This window comes from Balearica regulorum, chromosome 5 (genome assembly GCF_011004875.1).
Source record: "Balearica regulorum gibbericeps isolate bBalReg1 chromosome 5, bBalReg1.pri, whole genome shotgun sequence".
Classification (NCBI taxonomy): Eukaryota; Metazoa; Chordata; class Aves; order Gruiformes; family Gruidae; genus Balearica; species Balearica regulorum.
This window is the reverse complement of record NC_046188.1, coordinates 29,886,547-29,902,337: the sequence shown is the minus strand read 5'-3', so window position 1 is coordinate 29,902,337 and position 15,791 is coordinate 29,886,547. Positions and strand designations below refer to the sequence as shown.

The 15,791-nt window shown below is 36.2% G+C and overlaps 1 protein-coding gene across 6 annotated transcripts in view; it reads left to right on the top strand.

Annotated features, from left to right (window-relative positions):
* The window catches only part of AKAP6 (A-kinase anchoring protein 6), a 292,075-nt gene that overhangs the window by 200,414 nt on the left and 75,870 nt on the right, over positions 1 to 15,791 (top strand). For all 6 annotated transcript variants that reach the window (XM_075754013.1, XM_075754011.1, XM_075754012.1 and 3 more), the window contains 2 exons: positions 2,687 to 2,835; positions 8,648 to 8,768. In XM_075754013.1, coding sequence (XP_075610128.1) covers positions 2,687 to 2,835; positions 8,648 to 8,768 — 270 coding nt within the window. The remainder of the gene's footprint in view (positions 1 to 2,686; positions 2,836 to 8,647; positions 8,769 to 15,791) is intronic.

Sequence of the window (15,791 nt, the reverse complement as noted above, 5' to 3'; positions counted from 1 at the left end):
AGCTGTGAGGAAGAAATAGTGGATTCTCATTCATCCCTCTCCACATATTTTCTTACCCTTTCCATCATGTTTTTCCTTTCCCCCTCTATTCTACTTCATCCTCCTTTTTCTTCTCCCATTTTTCATAGACATTAATGATTTGCCTATTTACAAATATTTTTGCAAGTGAACAGAGAATGAAAGATCTGTGAAAAGCTGCTTTATTTTTCCCATTTCTAATTTTAAAATATGGAGGAAAGTATATGGAGGGGAATTAGAAAATGCCAAAAAAAATATGTATCTCAGGTATTGAGATAGTTGTGCTATTTGAGAAATACATGTGTTCATAGTGTTCAGAGCTGAGTTTTAATTCATACGTGTGAGGTTCCACAGTTTAGGCTACATGTAATTTCCCTCCTTTTGGAGTATTGGGGGGAGGAGGGAGTTGTATACATAATTTCAACAACAGCCAAAAATCAAACAAACAAAAAAAAACCACTACAAAACCAGCCAAAACCCCATATAAAACCTATAACAAAAAAGCAAGAATTATTTATCTTGATTTCCAAACTCATCCTGAAAATCGGGGAAATTATTTCCTTAAAGTTTTCCACAAGATTTAACCTCTAGGCTTGAAACAATCATGGAAGATTTTAATTGATAATGCAGTTGTTTTAGAAAGTTACTGGGCTTTAGACTGAAAGTGTCGTGTCAACTGTTATTAAAATAAAAACAAACAGTAAATAACTCCTTTCTGGTAAGAATAAATTAAAAGAAGAAATTCGTAGCCTTCTGTGGACAATACAAAATACTCAGCTGAAAGATTATCCTTACTGGTGAAGAATCCTTCCAAAAAACATATTTGATCAGGAACCCCTGTATACTATGGAAGTGGATTGTGTATCAACTTAAAGGTAAATGCGGCTGGAAGGGGAAGAGGAAGGTGATGATGTTTGGGAAAGTGATGATGTTTGTTTATTTGCTGCTTTTGGTCATTTCTGAGTTATATAAACTGCAGTTTTAATTGTAGTTTCTGAAAAGCATGTTTTATAGCTCTCTCAACTGTTAATGTTTTACTCTAACTGGATAGTCCCAATTAGCCAGTTTTGTATTCAGGTAATGTTTCTTCATTGGTAACCCTGTGTGGTTTAATTTTCCATTATTTTAGACTAGGTATGAAAGCCTTGTGTTTCATTTATGTACACGCTAAAAGACCTGCTTGGTTTACTTGGAATTTTTGTCTTCTATGTCCTTGGAAAATTGCTAGCATTTTTTGTTGGTTTTTTATTTTAATTTCTCAAAAACATATTGGGGTTTACTGCCAAACATAACAAATCTCACTTTAAGAAGCAAGTGAGAAAGCTGTCAATGCTTGAAAGAGAAATTTTAAAAGGAAATGGAATTTCCAAATCAGCTACATTATTACTCAGCAAAAATTGCACCAAGGCAAGGCATAAGCAAATATACATAACTGTTATTACCGCAAGCTTATAAAGACATTCCAACCTCCCTTCTGACTTTCCCTCCTGATGTTCTTCAGTGCCCATTTCTATTCACTTGCCTACATTTTTCCTAGATTTTGCAGATTTCCCTTCTCCTCTCTCGCCCTTTCACTGCTTTCTCTTTACAGCTGCCCGCTGTTCCATAGATCGGTAACTCTGTCATGCTGTCAGCGGCCAAGGAAACTCTTCACTTCCCTACCTCCTGCCGTAGAAGATGCAAGAGGGTCCTTGTAGAAAATTTCCTCCGTGCTTGTTGCATTTGCTTGCCATAGCACCAAATAGTTAAACAGGCATTCTCCTCCTAATGGAAATACGAGTATGGAGTTACCCAGAAATAGCAGGTTTTGAAGCATTATCAGAATTCGTAATGTGCTTTTCTTTTAGTGAAGCTTATTAAAAGAAAACAATAGCATATTGGTCCCAAAGTGCTTTTGAACTTACTCTACCCTCTGTTCTTTGTCCTGTTCCTAGGGGCAAGTGTGGCAAACAGCAGGTTTCATCCTTTTATGGTTCTCTGAGCCCCAGAATCAACTGATCACCACAGCTGCAATAAATAAAGTCTCTATTCAATAAGTTATGATACCAAATATTATTCAACATTCTCCTGGCCAGGCCCAGAGTCTGATGGAAAACAGCACATCTCACTTATTGCCTTTTTCCTTGCAATCAAAATTGCTGAGTAATCAGTGGATGCCAGATATGGGAAAGCAGAATGTGAATAATGCCAATTTGCTTGGTTTTGTTTACACTTGCTATTTAAAACAAAAATACCTATAGCAATATGGCTTTCATTAATTATGAAGCACAGACAACATGTTAACAATATCAGTCTTGAAGCCTGTAAGAAAGGTAATTTTATGTATCTACCTGTTCTGTCATAGTGCGTGATTTCTAATATCTTTTTCATTCAAGTCCAGACATTTTTATGCAGCATTTGATTGGACATACATCTCATGGAATATATAGCACATTCTCTGACAGAAACCTAAATAGTTCAGTTCTAGCATTTGGGAATACACTATACTTTTATCTGGCTTAATGGTTACAGCCTTTTTGACTGTCGTGCAAGGACAAAACCGATGGTGTATATCATTTGGTTAAAATTGTTGCAGTCCAAAAGTATTTGTTTTAAATGCATTCTTTCTGGATTTGTTTTTTAAAAAGCTCTGTTGTGTTTTTTTTTTCTCTTTGTTTTCTTTCTCTAGGCTGAGGTTCAGCTATGCTATCTGGAAGCACAAAGAGATGCTGTCGAACAGATGTCCTTAAAGCTGTACAGTGAGCAGTACAACAGTAGTAGCAAGCGAAAGGAAGAGTTTGCTGATATGTCAAAAGTTCACACAGTGGGAAGTAATGGGTAGGGAACTATTCTTTTTGTTGATTTATTCTCACTGATCTGTATTTTTTTTTACATGATATACTTTTTCTTACTTCTAGTTAACCAGGATTTTTCTTCCTAGGACAAGAGACAGGTGGAAAAATCTCTCTCCCTATATATTTTTTTTTCATATATGAATGCAAAAAAATAATGAGTTCTCAATAATTTATCCCGGTCGTGGTTGGTTCATAGGACTACCCAACATTATCTAATAGCAATCCATTATTTTGATTTAAAAAAATGTAATGTGTCCTTTTGCTTCAGATTTTTCTCCTCCAATGGCTTCATGTCTTTTGGTTGCTTAGCATCTTCCAAGGGACCATCTTTATAATGTATTAATACCTCTGCAAGACAATTTTCTGTAATTGTTATTCTACTAGTGATGAGGAAATATGAATGTGAAGCCGTTCACTTATAGTTCACCACTTCGAACATCCCAGTTTTGTACTTCTAGAAAGATTTAATTTTAACTGTTTTGCCTTGACTTGGTTGTCTCAGTCTGGTTTTTAATAAATTTAAACACACATACCCCCCCACACACATATGTATGTAAGTGTATATATAAAAGGACTCTTTCTTAATAGTTTGAGCAAAGAATCTTGGACAAGTTAATCACTGGAGTATGCTAAAATGAAGTTTTGCTGCCTCTCCCTTTTTCAAAACCAAGAAAACTTGTAGTTCTGGTTTAAGACTTTTTCTTGAAGGTCTTTTGAAAATCATATCTTCCAAATGGTAGCTCCCCTAAATGAAGATAAGATCATACCTGTGAGTTCATAATAGCGTGGGGCAAAAACAGTTTGAAGGAGCCAACTAGTGCTCATTGTTTGGGTACACCATCATCCTGATACAAGGTTTTTTGTAACCAGTAAATACAGTAGAACTTTTGCCTGCAGTTTCCTATGCAAGAAAAGTCATTGACCAAGGTATTCGGGAGTCCTTTATCTCCAGAACTTCCTTTACCAATTCTTAACTCAATGTTGAGGTCTTGGAAACACAGTTTTATTAAATTACCGACTGTAAAGATAAATGAGCCTTGTAAACATCCCCTCTTATTATACGGAAAGATGACTGTTTTAGAAAAGTTGATGTGGGCTAATTATGTAGGATTACTGAGATCTTGATTACATATGCAGAAATCTGTCAGATTCTCAAACACGCCAGTGCAGCTACTGCCAACCATAAAAATAATTTGTTCAGAATTGGTGTGTATATGTATATAAATGTGCACTGGGGGCTACATGTTCAAAAACAGCTTCTAATTTTGCAGCCACTGTTGAATGCGAGCAAGACTTAAGGTTGGAATTTTGTGGGGGATGTGAGACAGTAAGGCATCAACAGACATTTGATTTTATTGAGGATAGGGGATATAAAGCTTTAAGCCTCACGGAAAAATCCAGTTTGTAAGTCCACATACCATATGTGTAAAGCAAATAGGCTCTTAAATGCACTTGTTTGCACTTGTAATTACATGCTTATTACTGGGAATTGTAATCTACAAGCGTTCCCTACCTTTTCTGTGCTGTGGCCACCTTTCTGGGCCCTTAGGTCCATCCCAGCCCTTAGAGGCTCAACAGTGGCTTAAGGGGCCAAAGGACCAGAGGGAGACAAATACAATACCATGTATTCAGCCATTATAGAAACTGGATTGCGCTGAACTCAGACGGAAAACTTCCAGTAGAACCAGTCTGCGGTATTGTATTGAACACAATGGAAATGCCTTTCAGCTCTTTGAAAATACAATTGGTACAGCATCTCCCTACTGCATAAAAACTGTGGACAAAAAACCCTGTGGCCAGAAATTCCACAGCAGGACAACCTAGCTAGAGACTGAGATCTCTACAGAGAAGGGGCCATTTACACAACTGGGAAAATTAGGGTGTCTATCCATTAGATGTTGTGGAAGTTTGGCCTAGGAGAAAGAGTGTCTACAGGGAGAACAGGAGTTATAGTAGATGGAGAATTGTTTATATAGTGGGGGGAAAGATTTGGGACGTGGCTTTGTGTAAGAAATAGCTAAACTGAGATAGGCAAGGAAGGATCTGCAGAATAGGGTCATGCCAGTGGATGTGTAAAGAACAGATTTCCTGCAGAACAGCGATCCTGTTACAAAAGCGAAAGACTGTTCTCGTGTATCTGCATGGGAATGGCTGAAGTGACAATGGAAGAGAAGAGAACTAATATACATTGCAGGAGAACATCAGCTAGCCAGGCAGCAAGAGGTAACCAAGAGCAGCCGAGAGCAGCTATAAAACGTTATAGCAGATCTGGCTGGAGATACTGCATCCCCTCAAAACCAGGGAGGAATTTATACAGGTGCTATTGGGAGATATGGTTACGATATTTACAACACCATTACACAACATGAAGGACAGATCCTGGGATCCTGTCATCACCTAGTATTGGGCCTTCACGGATGAGGCTTTGAGAAATTTGCATTAAAAGAGGCTTCAAGTATGCAGAATATAAGGCAATTTTAAAGCTGTTAAGGTCAGAGCTTTGATTTCTCCTATATCCTCCTGATAAAAACATGTGAATGGAAAGGACTTCCAAAAAATGATGACCCAGAAACTTGAAAGAACTTTTTGTCTGGCTGAATTTTTTTGGTAGGCATACCAATGTGTTTACAGTATTTCTAAATACCATGTGAGTTATACCATCAAAGAAATAATACAAACTGTAAGTGTGTGTCAAACATGGGGAAAAAGGCTGATGGAAATAGCTTCACATTCCTTTTTATTTATTAATGCCACAGACGAACTGGTTTTCTCATGAGAAAGGTGCTCATGAATTTTCATTCAAAATAATAAATTGATGTCCACATTTTAAGAAATATGTTTAGGGTTCAAGGGATTAGACATGCAACTCTGCATATCTGATTCCCTGTTTACCAAGATAAAATATACTTCTTAATGTCATTTCAGTTATTATGTAGCTAATGGTTTTAGCTTATTAACCAACAAACCTATATTAAGCAAGCTGTAGTTACCTGCCCTTTAACTAATACTATAGCATTCTTGTTGACAGTGTTTGGGTACTCTTAATGGACGGATTTTTTTTGCAATAAACAGATGACCTAATTTATTCTTTTTTAGCGATTGGTGGATTTGGATAATTAACCAAAATTAGATCTTTTCTATAGTTCTTGCCTCTGCAACACACATCAGTATTTCAGAAGTTATGCTTTCCCTGATTCTGCCTGTGGCAATATGAAAAAAAGATCTGCTAAGCCCAGGAAAAATAGATTCTGAATAAAAAAGAAATATTCAATATACCACAGAAATACTGACAGGTACATTTTAATCTTAACCTGTCACTGATCCTACAATTGCTGGATTTTCTGAATATCTTTTTAGTGGCTTAGTAGCTTACATCCTCTTCCAAATAGTAATTTAATAGTAATCACTAGATCTATCCATGTAGATGTGAGGCATTCATTTTAAAAACAAAGCTTTTTTTTTTTTTTTAAATCAAAGTTATTTTAGAACTAGTAACAATTTTGCAATCAATTTTTAAAAAAAAAAATCACAGATGATGCTTTGACTTTACTATCTTCAGGCTCAGGCAAATAACTTTGATTAAAGATGCTCCCAGATTACTTTATTTTACCCCAGAGAACCAAAACCAGAGAATAGGCACAGTATATAAACTGTGGCAGGAAAAAAATCCCCATTACGTCTTGCATCCCTTTGCATCGTCTTTTTCCAGTGAATCCTGTTTCTCTTTCTATCTGTTGTTTAGAACTTTAGCTAGAAATCAAAATGTTCAGCTGCTTCCTAGCGCTTATCTGGGTTTTATAAAGGTCAGGCAAAAGTGCTTTTGTGTGTCTTTAAAGGATCGATTCATTCTATTACACCAATAAATGGACAAAATTGGACTGTAACTAAGACGTGGTTCTATAGATGCAAAGCAAGTGTTTGGATCCAGCACATGTTCTGCCCATTATAGTAAAATCCCAGTCCACTTCCTGGTGCAGTTCCCAAAGGCACCCCATCCCATTGTGGCAGCAGCAGGTCATGAACGTTAGTTAAACGTGGACTTTGATTCCCATCATCTTCATAACTTGATTTAGATTTTCACTGGTACAAACCAGCCAAATTCAACTGAATCTGTACCAATTTATATCAGATGAAATCTAGTCTCTTATGTGATAAAACATATGTTTTAATAACTGCCTGCCAGTTTTATCACTTGGGATAATATTTGGATAAGACTGAAGGGGAAAAAAGGAGCAGTAGATACTGAAGATACAGAATGGTTATACAGTTTTCTGAGGAAGGGATAAAGATTCAGTATCACTGTAAATACACCATTAAAAAATGGAGTTTAGTTTTATTTTAGTTTGAAAATGATATCTGAGTCAAATACCTCCTGAAACAGGAGAAAAGCCTTGAACTCCAAACGAAACTATTATATTTCAACAATAGTAACTTGCCCTTTTATGCTTGCCTTTCTTTATAATAGCATCATCGCTTACCTTCTCAGGGCAGCAGGCAATTTTAAGTAAGTGCACCTCATAAATTATTGAGTAAAAGTATACTAAGTACAGTGGATTAAACTAGAGAGTTACTTCAGAAGCAGGAATCAACACTTGTGCATTATACAAGACTTCCTTTGTTGTCAACTCATTGAAAATAATACCACAGAAGGCAAATGCTTTCTTCTCTCTTGCTTGCTTTCTTGCAGAAAGACAGTTCTACTTGTCACAACTTTATCTATAAGCTTTCAAAATTACCATGCATATGGCACTCTAGTTAATAACTGAAACTGCGATAGTATTAATAACATTAAAACGTGTTTTGTTTATTGTTTCTCTGTTGAAATACTGCTAATTTTTTAATGGCATTGCTAAAAAAGTTGTTAATAATCGGAGAAATTAGCTTTAGCGGAACATGCACTATTATTTGATCAATATGGGGGTTTTTTGATACTACTGACAAGGCTTTTGTTAGTTCCAATTTTGCAAGTTTGAAGATCCCTTTTCAAGGGGTATCTTTTTGTCAAACGTGCAGTTTTTCCACATGTACCTTCTGTCTTCTATCACAGTGTTTTAGAAGAATCTATGCTTTACTTATTCACTAGGCTTTCAATAGAGAATCACATTAATCCTTTTAAGCTCCTTATTCTAATGATTTATTTTGTTGAAAACCGTAGTGATCCTCCTTTGAATTTTAATGATTGCTGGCTATTCAAGGATTCATTGTTTTGACTTCCTGTCCTTACCTTTGTTTCTTACATGTCTGTAGGGAACACCTGTCTAATACTGTATCTGGCCTTAGTTCTCACTGGCTTACCATATTCACTCAAGCCTATCTTAAGGCGTTAAGTTGAAATGCTAGCTACTCATCCATGAAAATAAATGTAGGATATTTACAGAGATAGGCAGATAGACAGCAGAGGGATGGCTGAATGGATTGAGTCATTTTTCGATGAAAATAATATTTTTATATGAATTATATCAAGATGATTGTTGCAAAGTTTGCTCGATATAAAGCCAGCACTTTAAAAACCAATAAACAACAACATCTATGGGGGATTTCTATTTCAAAATTTTTGAAGCAAATGCAGTATGCCAACAGTTGTCAGGATTTGGCATTAGCCGCTGAATTTAGGTCATGGCACTGGCTTAAATTGGATTTCAGTTTTCATTTTCATCCACTCTGTATAAATACAGAATGTCTCTTTAGAAATATAACTAGGAACATCATGAGTTTTCAAGAATATATTATTCTAATACAAGATTTTAACAACTACACAGTATTTATGCATAATACATTTTGTTCCTTATCTACAGCCTTTTGGACTTTGATTCAGAATACCAGGAGCTCTGGGATTGGCTGATTGACATGGAATCCATCGTGATGGACAGCCATGACCTGATGATGTCAGAGGAGCAGCAGCAGCATCTTTACAAGGTTAGCGCTACCGTTACTGCCTTTACCTAGCTATAGAAGATCTGATTAGCTTGACAAGTCTTTCTCTCACAGGATATCGCTGCGTTCATTGTATGTATCATGGTGTCTATTAGAATTCTCTTCCCTGTCCCCAACCTCATTTCCATCCCCTGTGCGCTGACAGGCTGCACCGACATCATAATTGCAAGAAAGTTCCCTTTATCACATTCTATTTGGTGTAATTCTGTAGAAGGACAAAGATTTGTCTTCAAGATGAATAGAAATAAATGAAACTGCATTAATAAATAGACTGAAACAAAATGAAGGAAAAAAATGAAATGGTAGCATTTAACAAAATGTGTTTTGATTGGAGCTTTCAGCTGGATTTTTATCCACCTTTCAGACCTCTTCTGGGAAGAAAGAAATTTGCCTTGATTTTGGTTTGCTGCTGCCAGGATACAGGACTTTTCAATTTAATTTTTATTAGTTATACATAAAGCAGACATTGTCATGTTAAGTTATCGCACTTGCTTGTGATTTCAGCAAAATGATTTTGAATTTGCATATTGATTATAGGGTCCTCATCTAACATACATATATATATATGTACACACACACACACACACACACGGTTTCTCTTATTTGTCATAGCAGCCTTAGCCCAGAAGCTTTTCTTCTTCTTATAGATAGACAGTACTTTTAAGAAGTTCCCCAAAACGTGTGATTTGATCTTAAAATTGGTTCAGGCTTTACTGTGTATCTGAGAAGCTGTAGTCTGTGGTCTGAGGGGCGATGGGGGAAAGAAAGGAGGGGCTTTCGACAGAAATATCAGGCTGCAGTAAATCTTCCTCATTTAGGCAATTTTTATTGGAGTAATTCTGACAGTTGTCATCCTTGAATTGCTTTGAGCATATGGCATATTTCAAAGAGCAGATTGTGAATCATAAAAAATAAAATTAATAACTAACCACAGAATCAGCAACAGTATAATGACAAGAAACAACTACCCTCTAGCTTTTTTTTATTTCTTATCAAATAAATGGTACATTCAAGGTCAAATAGAAGTTGTTTTCTTTCTTCTATGATTGCATGATTTGATAATTTCTTAAATATATTTTATTTTTTCTTGCTTTGGCATCCTAATTTCTGGATTGTCTTCTTGTATTTTATTCTTTCTAATTTTACTCCTTTTATTTAAAAGACACAACGAGAAAGGGTTGTCACATGAGTTAAAATATGTTTATAAATGAAAATATGGTTTGCGTCCAAACTATTTTAGGCTTCAAGTGAGTTTAATTCAGTGACCTCCATTTCTTGCTTTGGCAATCATTTCTTATTTTTGCTAATGTCAATTTCCTAACTTTCTAAATACTTAGTCAGACAGTCCTGGCCCTGGCTAGGCTCGGAAATAAACAATGTCAGAAATGGGTATAAAGTTTCTTGCGAATCTAAAATAACGTGTTCTGGTAGGGCCTGTCCATACAAGACCAGCTTGTACCATGCCTAATCTAACCACTACTTGCAGTCCTACACTAAAAAAACAATAAACATAAATTTTAAGGAAACAGTCCATCCATCAGTCTGAAAAGGAACAAAGCTTAAGCAGCCAGCCCAAGTATTTTAGGTGCTATTCAGGATACTTCCCTTTCTGATATCCAAATGTAACCATTAAGAATACATTAAGAATGGTAAGGCTGGGATAATAATGCATGGTGAGAAGAATAAAAAAGGGCAATAATTTAAGAATTAGTTTGCAGTACAGTGTGGTAGCAAAATGAGGAATATTGTATATTCAAAATGGGAAGTAATAGTCTCTTAATATTATGAAATTCTGTATTATGATAGGCATGACACTTCCAAAAGCAGAAAGTTTCTTCCGGAGAGAGTAGCTGAGTCTGTAGCCTGTGCAGCACAGACAAACCAGCACTGCTTCCAAAGCACAGGCAGCTTATTTGCTCTGCAGTTTCCTCAGGGCGGTATCTGCTAATTAATAGAGCCCCCCATCTGAAAAGTACCTGTCTGGTCACTGTAAAACCACTTGAAGAAGGGTAGAAACAGACTGCCTGCCCTCCCGCGGTGAATATTCTTTGCATATTCCTTTCTAACGAAAGCAGCAAGCAAATTGTTAAGGATTGAAGGAAAGACTTAACTAGAAATGCGGAGTTTGGTTTAGAGATGACTAAGGAGTGTCCATAACATAAAGCAGGAGGAGTATTTGCAGGTAATGTAAAAAGCTTGAGTGCATAGCATTAAGATTTATTAGCCTTTCAAAAAAAAAACCAAAAAAACCACCTCCTAAAGAAGTGTTGAAAGCCCCATAATTTCAGACATTTAAAAGTAGACAAAAGAAAACATTAGCAAATGTAATTGAGGGAACAATTCTGCACGAGCAAAGGAGAGATCAGATAAATCACTAGGTCTTTCTCATCCTTAATTTCAGAGATTCACCTAACAATGAATCATGCCCTCAAAAACAGTATTAATAGTTTTATAAAACTAGCCTAGCAAACCTCTGTTCTAATCAGTAGTGACACCCTTTTTATTTGGAGGCTCTTATACAGAGTGGTGGATGTTGTAGTGCTCGCGGCTAAGGGGCAGGAGCACTGCCTCCGCTTCACGGGGAACACAGCCCTTCTGGTCTGTAGGGAGAGAAATCTGTGAAGAGAAATTCAGGCAGCTGTTATTATCAGAATTCCTCAATGATGTGGGGTGTTATGAAAACACAGGTCTTGCTTTAGTTATTCTTTATCAGTTACAGCTTCAAATGTGAACCTGCTAATTGTACTCTCTGCATTTTGGTGGATTCTCCTAAACCCACAGATCCCTCTTAGTTATTGAGCTGACAAGTAATTGCACCTCTGAGCCAGCTCAGCAAGCTGCCTCTGCCAGGGAACCTGCTGTGGTATCACTATTACCAACAGTAATCATTGCCCCTAAGGAGTCTACAAATGGGAAGGAGCAATGATAAAACAGGTAAATCGGAAGGGAAAAGCATACATTAAAGCAGCACAACGTAATATATAAATGCTGAAATTGCATATGGGAAAATAAAATGTATTTTCATGGTTAGACTATTTTCCCAGTACTCTATTTTCAGATTTAATATAGATTTAAGTCAACTCTCAGCTTAATTTTGTTTTGTAATATTCCAGGAGCTTCATAGTTTTTTTATTAGGATCCTTATTATCTCTCGTTAACTAGGTTTTATTTTGCCCTTAATATAATAGGAGTAGCACAGCCATATTTTTTTTAACTCTGCATATGTATGTATGACTATCTCTAGATTTCTTAGATTTTAGTGCAAAGATTTACAAAAAGAGAAAACTGTTCTTCCTCAGTATGCTCCCCCATAGCCCTAAATGATTTCAGCTTTACAGTCTTAAACTAGCTAATGATTTTAAAAATCAACTAGTGATTGATAAAATGGCAGTCACGGAATGAATTGCTGACAGTTTATTCGTCCTCTAATGCTTTACCTATTAACTAAGAAAAAATTAAAAGGAGCATTTCCATGTTTTCGGACTCTCGGTTCTTTGTACTGTTCTAATAGCTCAGTTTAATGCCAAATGTATCATGTTTATTTCATTTTAATCTACTGCATGTGAGCCTGATCTCATAAGCTCTGAGTACACAGAACTTGCATTGACTTCAGCTGTATTCATAGGCTGTTACTTGAGGATCAAACCCAAAGAATTTAAACTCTGCTAATTAGCCCTTTAGTGGGAACTTGAGTAATTCTGTACCTTGAATGTTCAAAAATGAAGCAAATCAGTATTTACAGGAACAGTGGAGATTAGAAATGAGTATACTAGGCAGAAAAGTTAATGATAATTCTTTCCATTTTCCTCCGAAGATTAATTGCAAAACTTAATTGTGTTAGATTAAAACCCCATTTAAATAAGTACAGTATGATTGTTAAAATTGTTAGTATGTTCAGAATAAAATTAACTAAACATTTTTAAATATCAAATAAAACGAACATTTTTCTGTCTGATTACAAGTAATGTATGGTGGTTTTAATTCAAACTGCATAAGCCGTAAGTCTTGCAGTACTAAGTCTTCAGCAACGATGGTCATGATAGATGGAAAAAGACACTTATGTAGAAGTGCAAAGATTTTGGAAACATTTAGTTGGCACGGCTTTTGAACAGGTTAACTGCAAAACTATTTCATCAAAGGGAAGCGGTTCACCGTATTAAGTAACATGAAAATGCACATCAAAGGCTAAGGATACCTTTCCAAAAAAAGTTGAGGGGAAAAAATTCTCGCAGCAGTTTGTGTTTGCCTACTGGAAGCTATCCCTCCTCGGAAGGTGCAGTTCGTTTTCTCCTCTGGGTGTGCTGCTGCTCCATTGTGCCTTTCTCTCTGGCTCAGTGTGCTGTGGCCCTGAGTGGATCAAACAAACCGTGGTGAAAGTTTCCCTCATTTGCATCACTTCTAGACAGCCCTGTCGTACTCTTTGCTGACAGGAAATCACTGTCTTTGTCACCTTTTTTCAGTGATCTCCTTTTGGCAGAGATTGGCCATGTGACCAGGATTAATCACAACAACAGTTCTGGCTCGGAACTCAATGACATGTTTTCCTCAGCACTTCAATAATGGTGTAGAGGAGTCAGTAGGAAATGACTACATTAATTTCAGAGTGAAAAGATAATTAACACTTAAGGACTAGTGCTATAACCTATGGAGCTATTATTCAAATTAAAACTAATTTATTGCAAACTTGCGAAACCCCACCACCACCACCCTGTCCTTTAATGCAACTGTTAAAATAATCTTACAAGAGTTCCCGAGTTTAAAGAGAAGCACAAACTATATTTAACGCGGTAATATAAATACAGAAAAACTTAAACATTTGAAACTGGAGGCTGAAGTATGTAGAGTGCTTACTTAGATGATATGAATAGGATACTGGCAAACAAAAGCAGCAGTGTGCTCCTAGAATGCTGTGCTTCAAGGAGTTTCCTTGGCAACAGAAATGCAGTTCCAAAAGTAGACAGAACTTTCCTCAGAAAACATACTATTAATAACAACCTTCCGGAACAACTTGGAACAATTTGACTACTTGGCAATAATAATGCCAAGTGTTCTGCAAATTAATCTAACACATAACAGTTATATGTTTCTCTTGCCCATAATTCTCCTGAACTGGGGGACTGAGTTCTCTGCTGTTAGAGGATACAAATGTGCAAAATGGTTCCAAATGCTGCACAAACAGAGGGAAGGCTCAAATAGCAGCAGCCTATGAGGATCAATTAATGTGCTTCGTATCATTTTAACTTGTAAAACAGATTAGTTTAATTGGATTACTTTGTTCCATTTAAAACAAGTCCTGCGTACCTACTGAAGCCACATTGTAGTTCAGTCTTTATTTCAAGCAGATTTTCCATATAAAGAAAACTTATTAAAAGATTAACAGCCTGTAGAGTGATATATTTGGATAATATGCTTAGGGGACTGGTTATAAACTAGAAAACGTGAAGATTTTTGCTCCTACGCTGCGTATTCTGCACGGTCCGGGATGCCTTCTGTCTGTCTGGTAATCTGTCAGTGCCTGCACAGAGCTGCTAAAGCAGTCAGTGGGAGATGATGATGATCACCACTTTGGAGGAAGCTCTCAGCACACTGCAGGATTGAGCCCATTGTAGGTAGTAACTACAAATCTGCTATGCGTGCAGTATTTTTAGATATGTCATCATTTCTGTATGAGCCAAGAGAATAAACTAATTTCAGATTTGCCTTGCCAATAAGAATCATTAGAATTCCACTAAAGGCCATAAGTTTACCAGACAGGAAAGGTAAGCTGTGCTACTACCTCGACTTTTCCTGAATTCTTAGATCTAAAGGTTAAAAGTAATCAATATCTCATTGTGCAGCCTGATAATAAGTAATAACCATGATGTTAAAATCTAAATGATTGCAGATAGCACTTAGGTGTGTTGATCCATTTGGAAGGGCTTTTTAATTGCAATCAGAATAGTCATTATAGTTTGCTAATAAACTTTTAGGCTACCTTGCAAAAATTACCACCTTTTTGAAATATGTCTTTAATGCTATTAGCAAATTATGTCCCAAAGTGAAAGCTTTTATTTTATCTGACAAAGCATATGTAACACTTTTTTAAAAAGTGAAAGATTATTCTGCTAAATAATATCAATGGAGATATTCATTAGCAATAGTAAATTACAGTACTACTTATAACTCCATACATGGATTGATACATGCCTCAATGGAAGCTATTCTTTGCCGTTGACATTGTAGTATGTTTTTAACTGTCACGTATAGTAAAATGATTGCGCCAAGTTTTGCTCAAAACTCTGACTTCAGTTACTGTTCTTCACGAAGTTCAGTAATTTCCATTTGCTAGGCTGGGTACAGATCAAGCACCTCTATGACTTTCCACACTAGGTAGGAAAATGAACTGTTTTGTATGAGAGGTCTCAAAAATGCCTGATACCGCAAGCAAGAGTAAAATCTGACTGCTGTCAGAACATCAATTAAATGAGTTCAGGACCTGACACAGCAAAGTTTCCTAGTCTCTTATTGCAGGGGGTGATGAAATTGGTTAACTTTTTCTACACAAGTATTTTCACTTCAGTTGCATTGGAGAACAGAGTGAAAACTCCTTTGTGACACATCCTATAACAACCAGCTCGTTCTTCAGTGGTCCATATGTTTAACTTTGTAATATGATTAAATTCCTTGCTACTTCTGGCAAATTTTATATGTTAAAAAGCAGAAAAGAAATAATTGTTGGGGAAAAGTCTTACTTTACTTAAAGCAGAGAAATTTTAAGTTTTAATGTCTCATATAATTACAACAGGAAAACACTGATTACCGTGTCTACAGAATTACAAAATCTAGAGAATGGATAAAGAAAGAATACGAAAAATATTTTTACATTTTCTTGATTGCTTCCATAATATATTTCAAATGTAAACATGCATTTTTAAAGGCAGTGTTGTAATTTCTGTGGAGCAGACTCCCTGTATTTCTGCAAGAAGTGGCTTCATGCATTTCACAAGAGTAAGTGGGTTTCTCCCA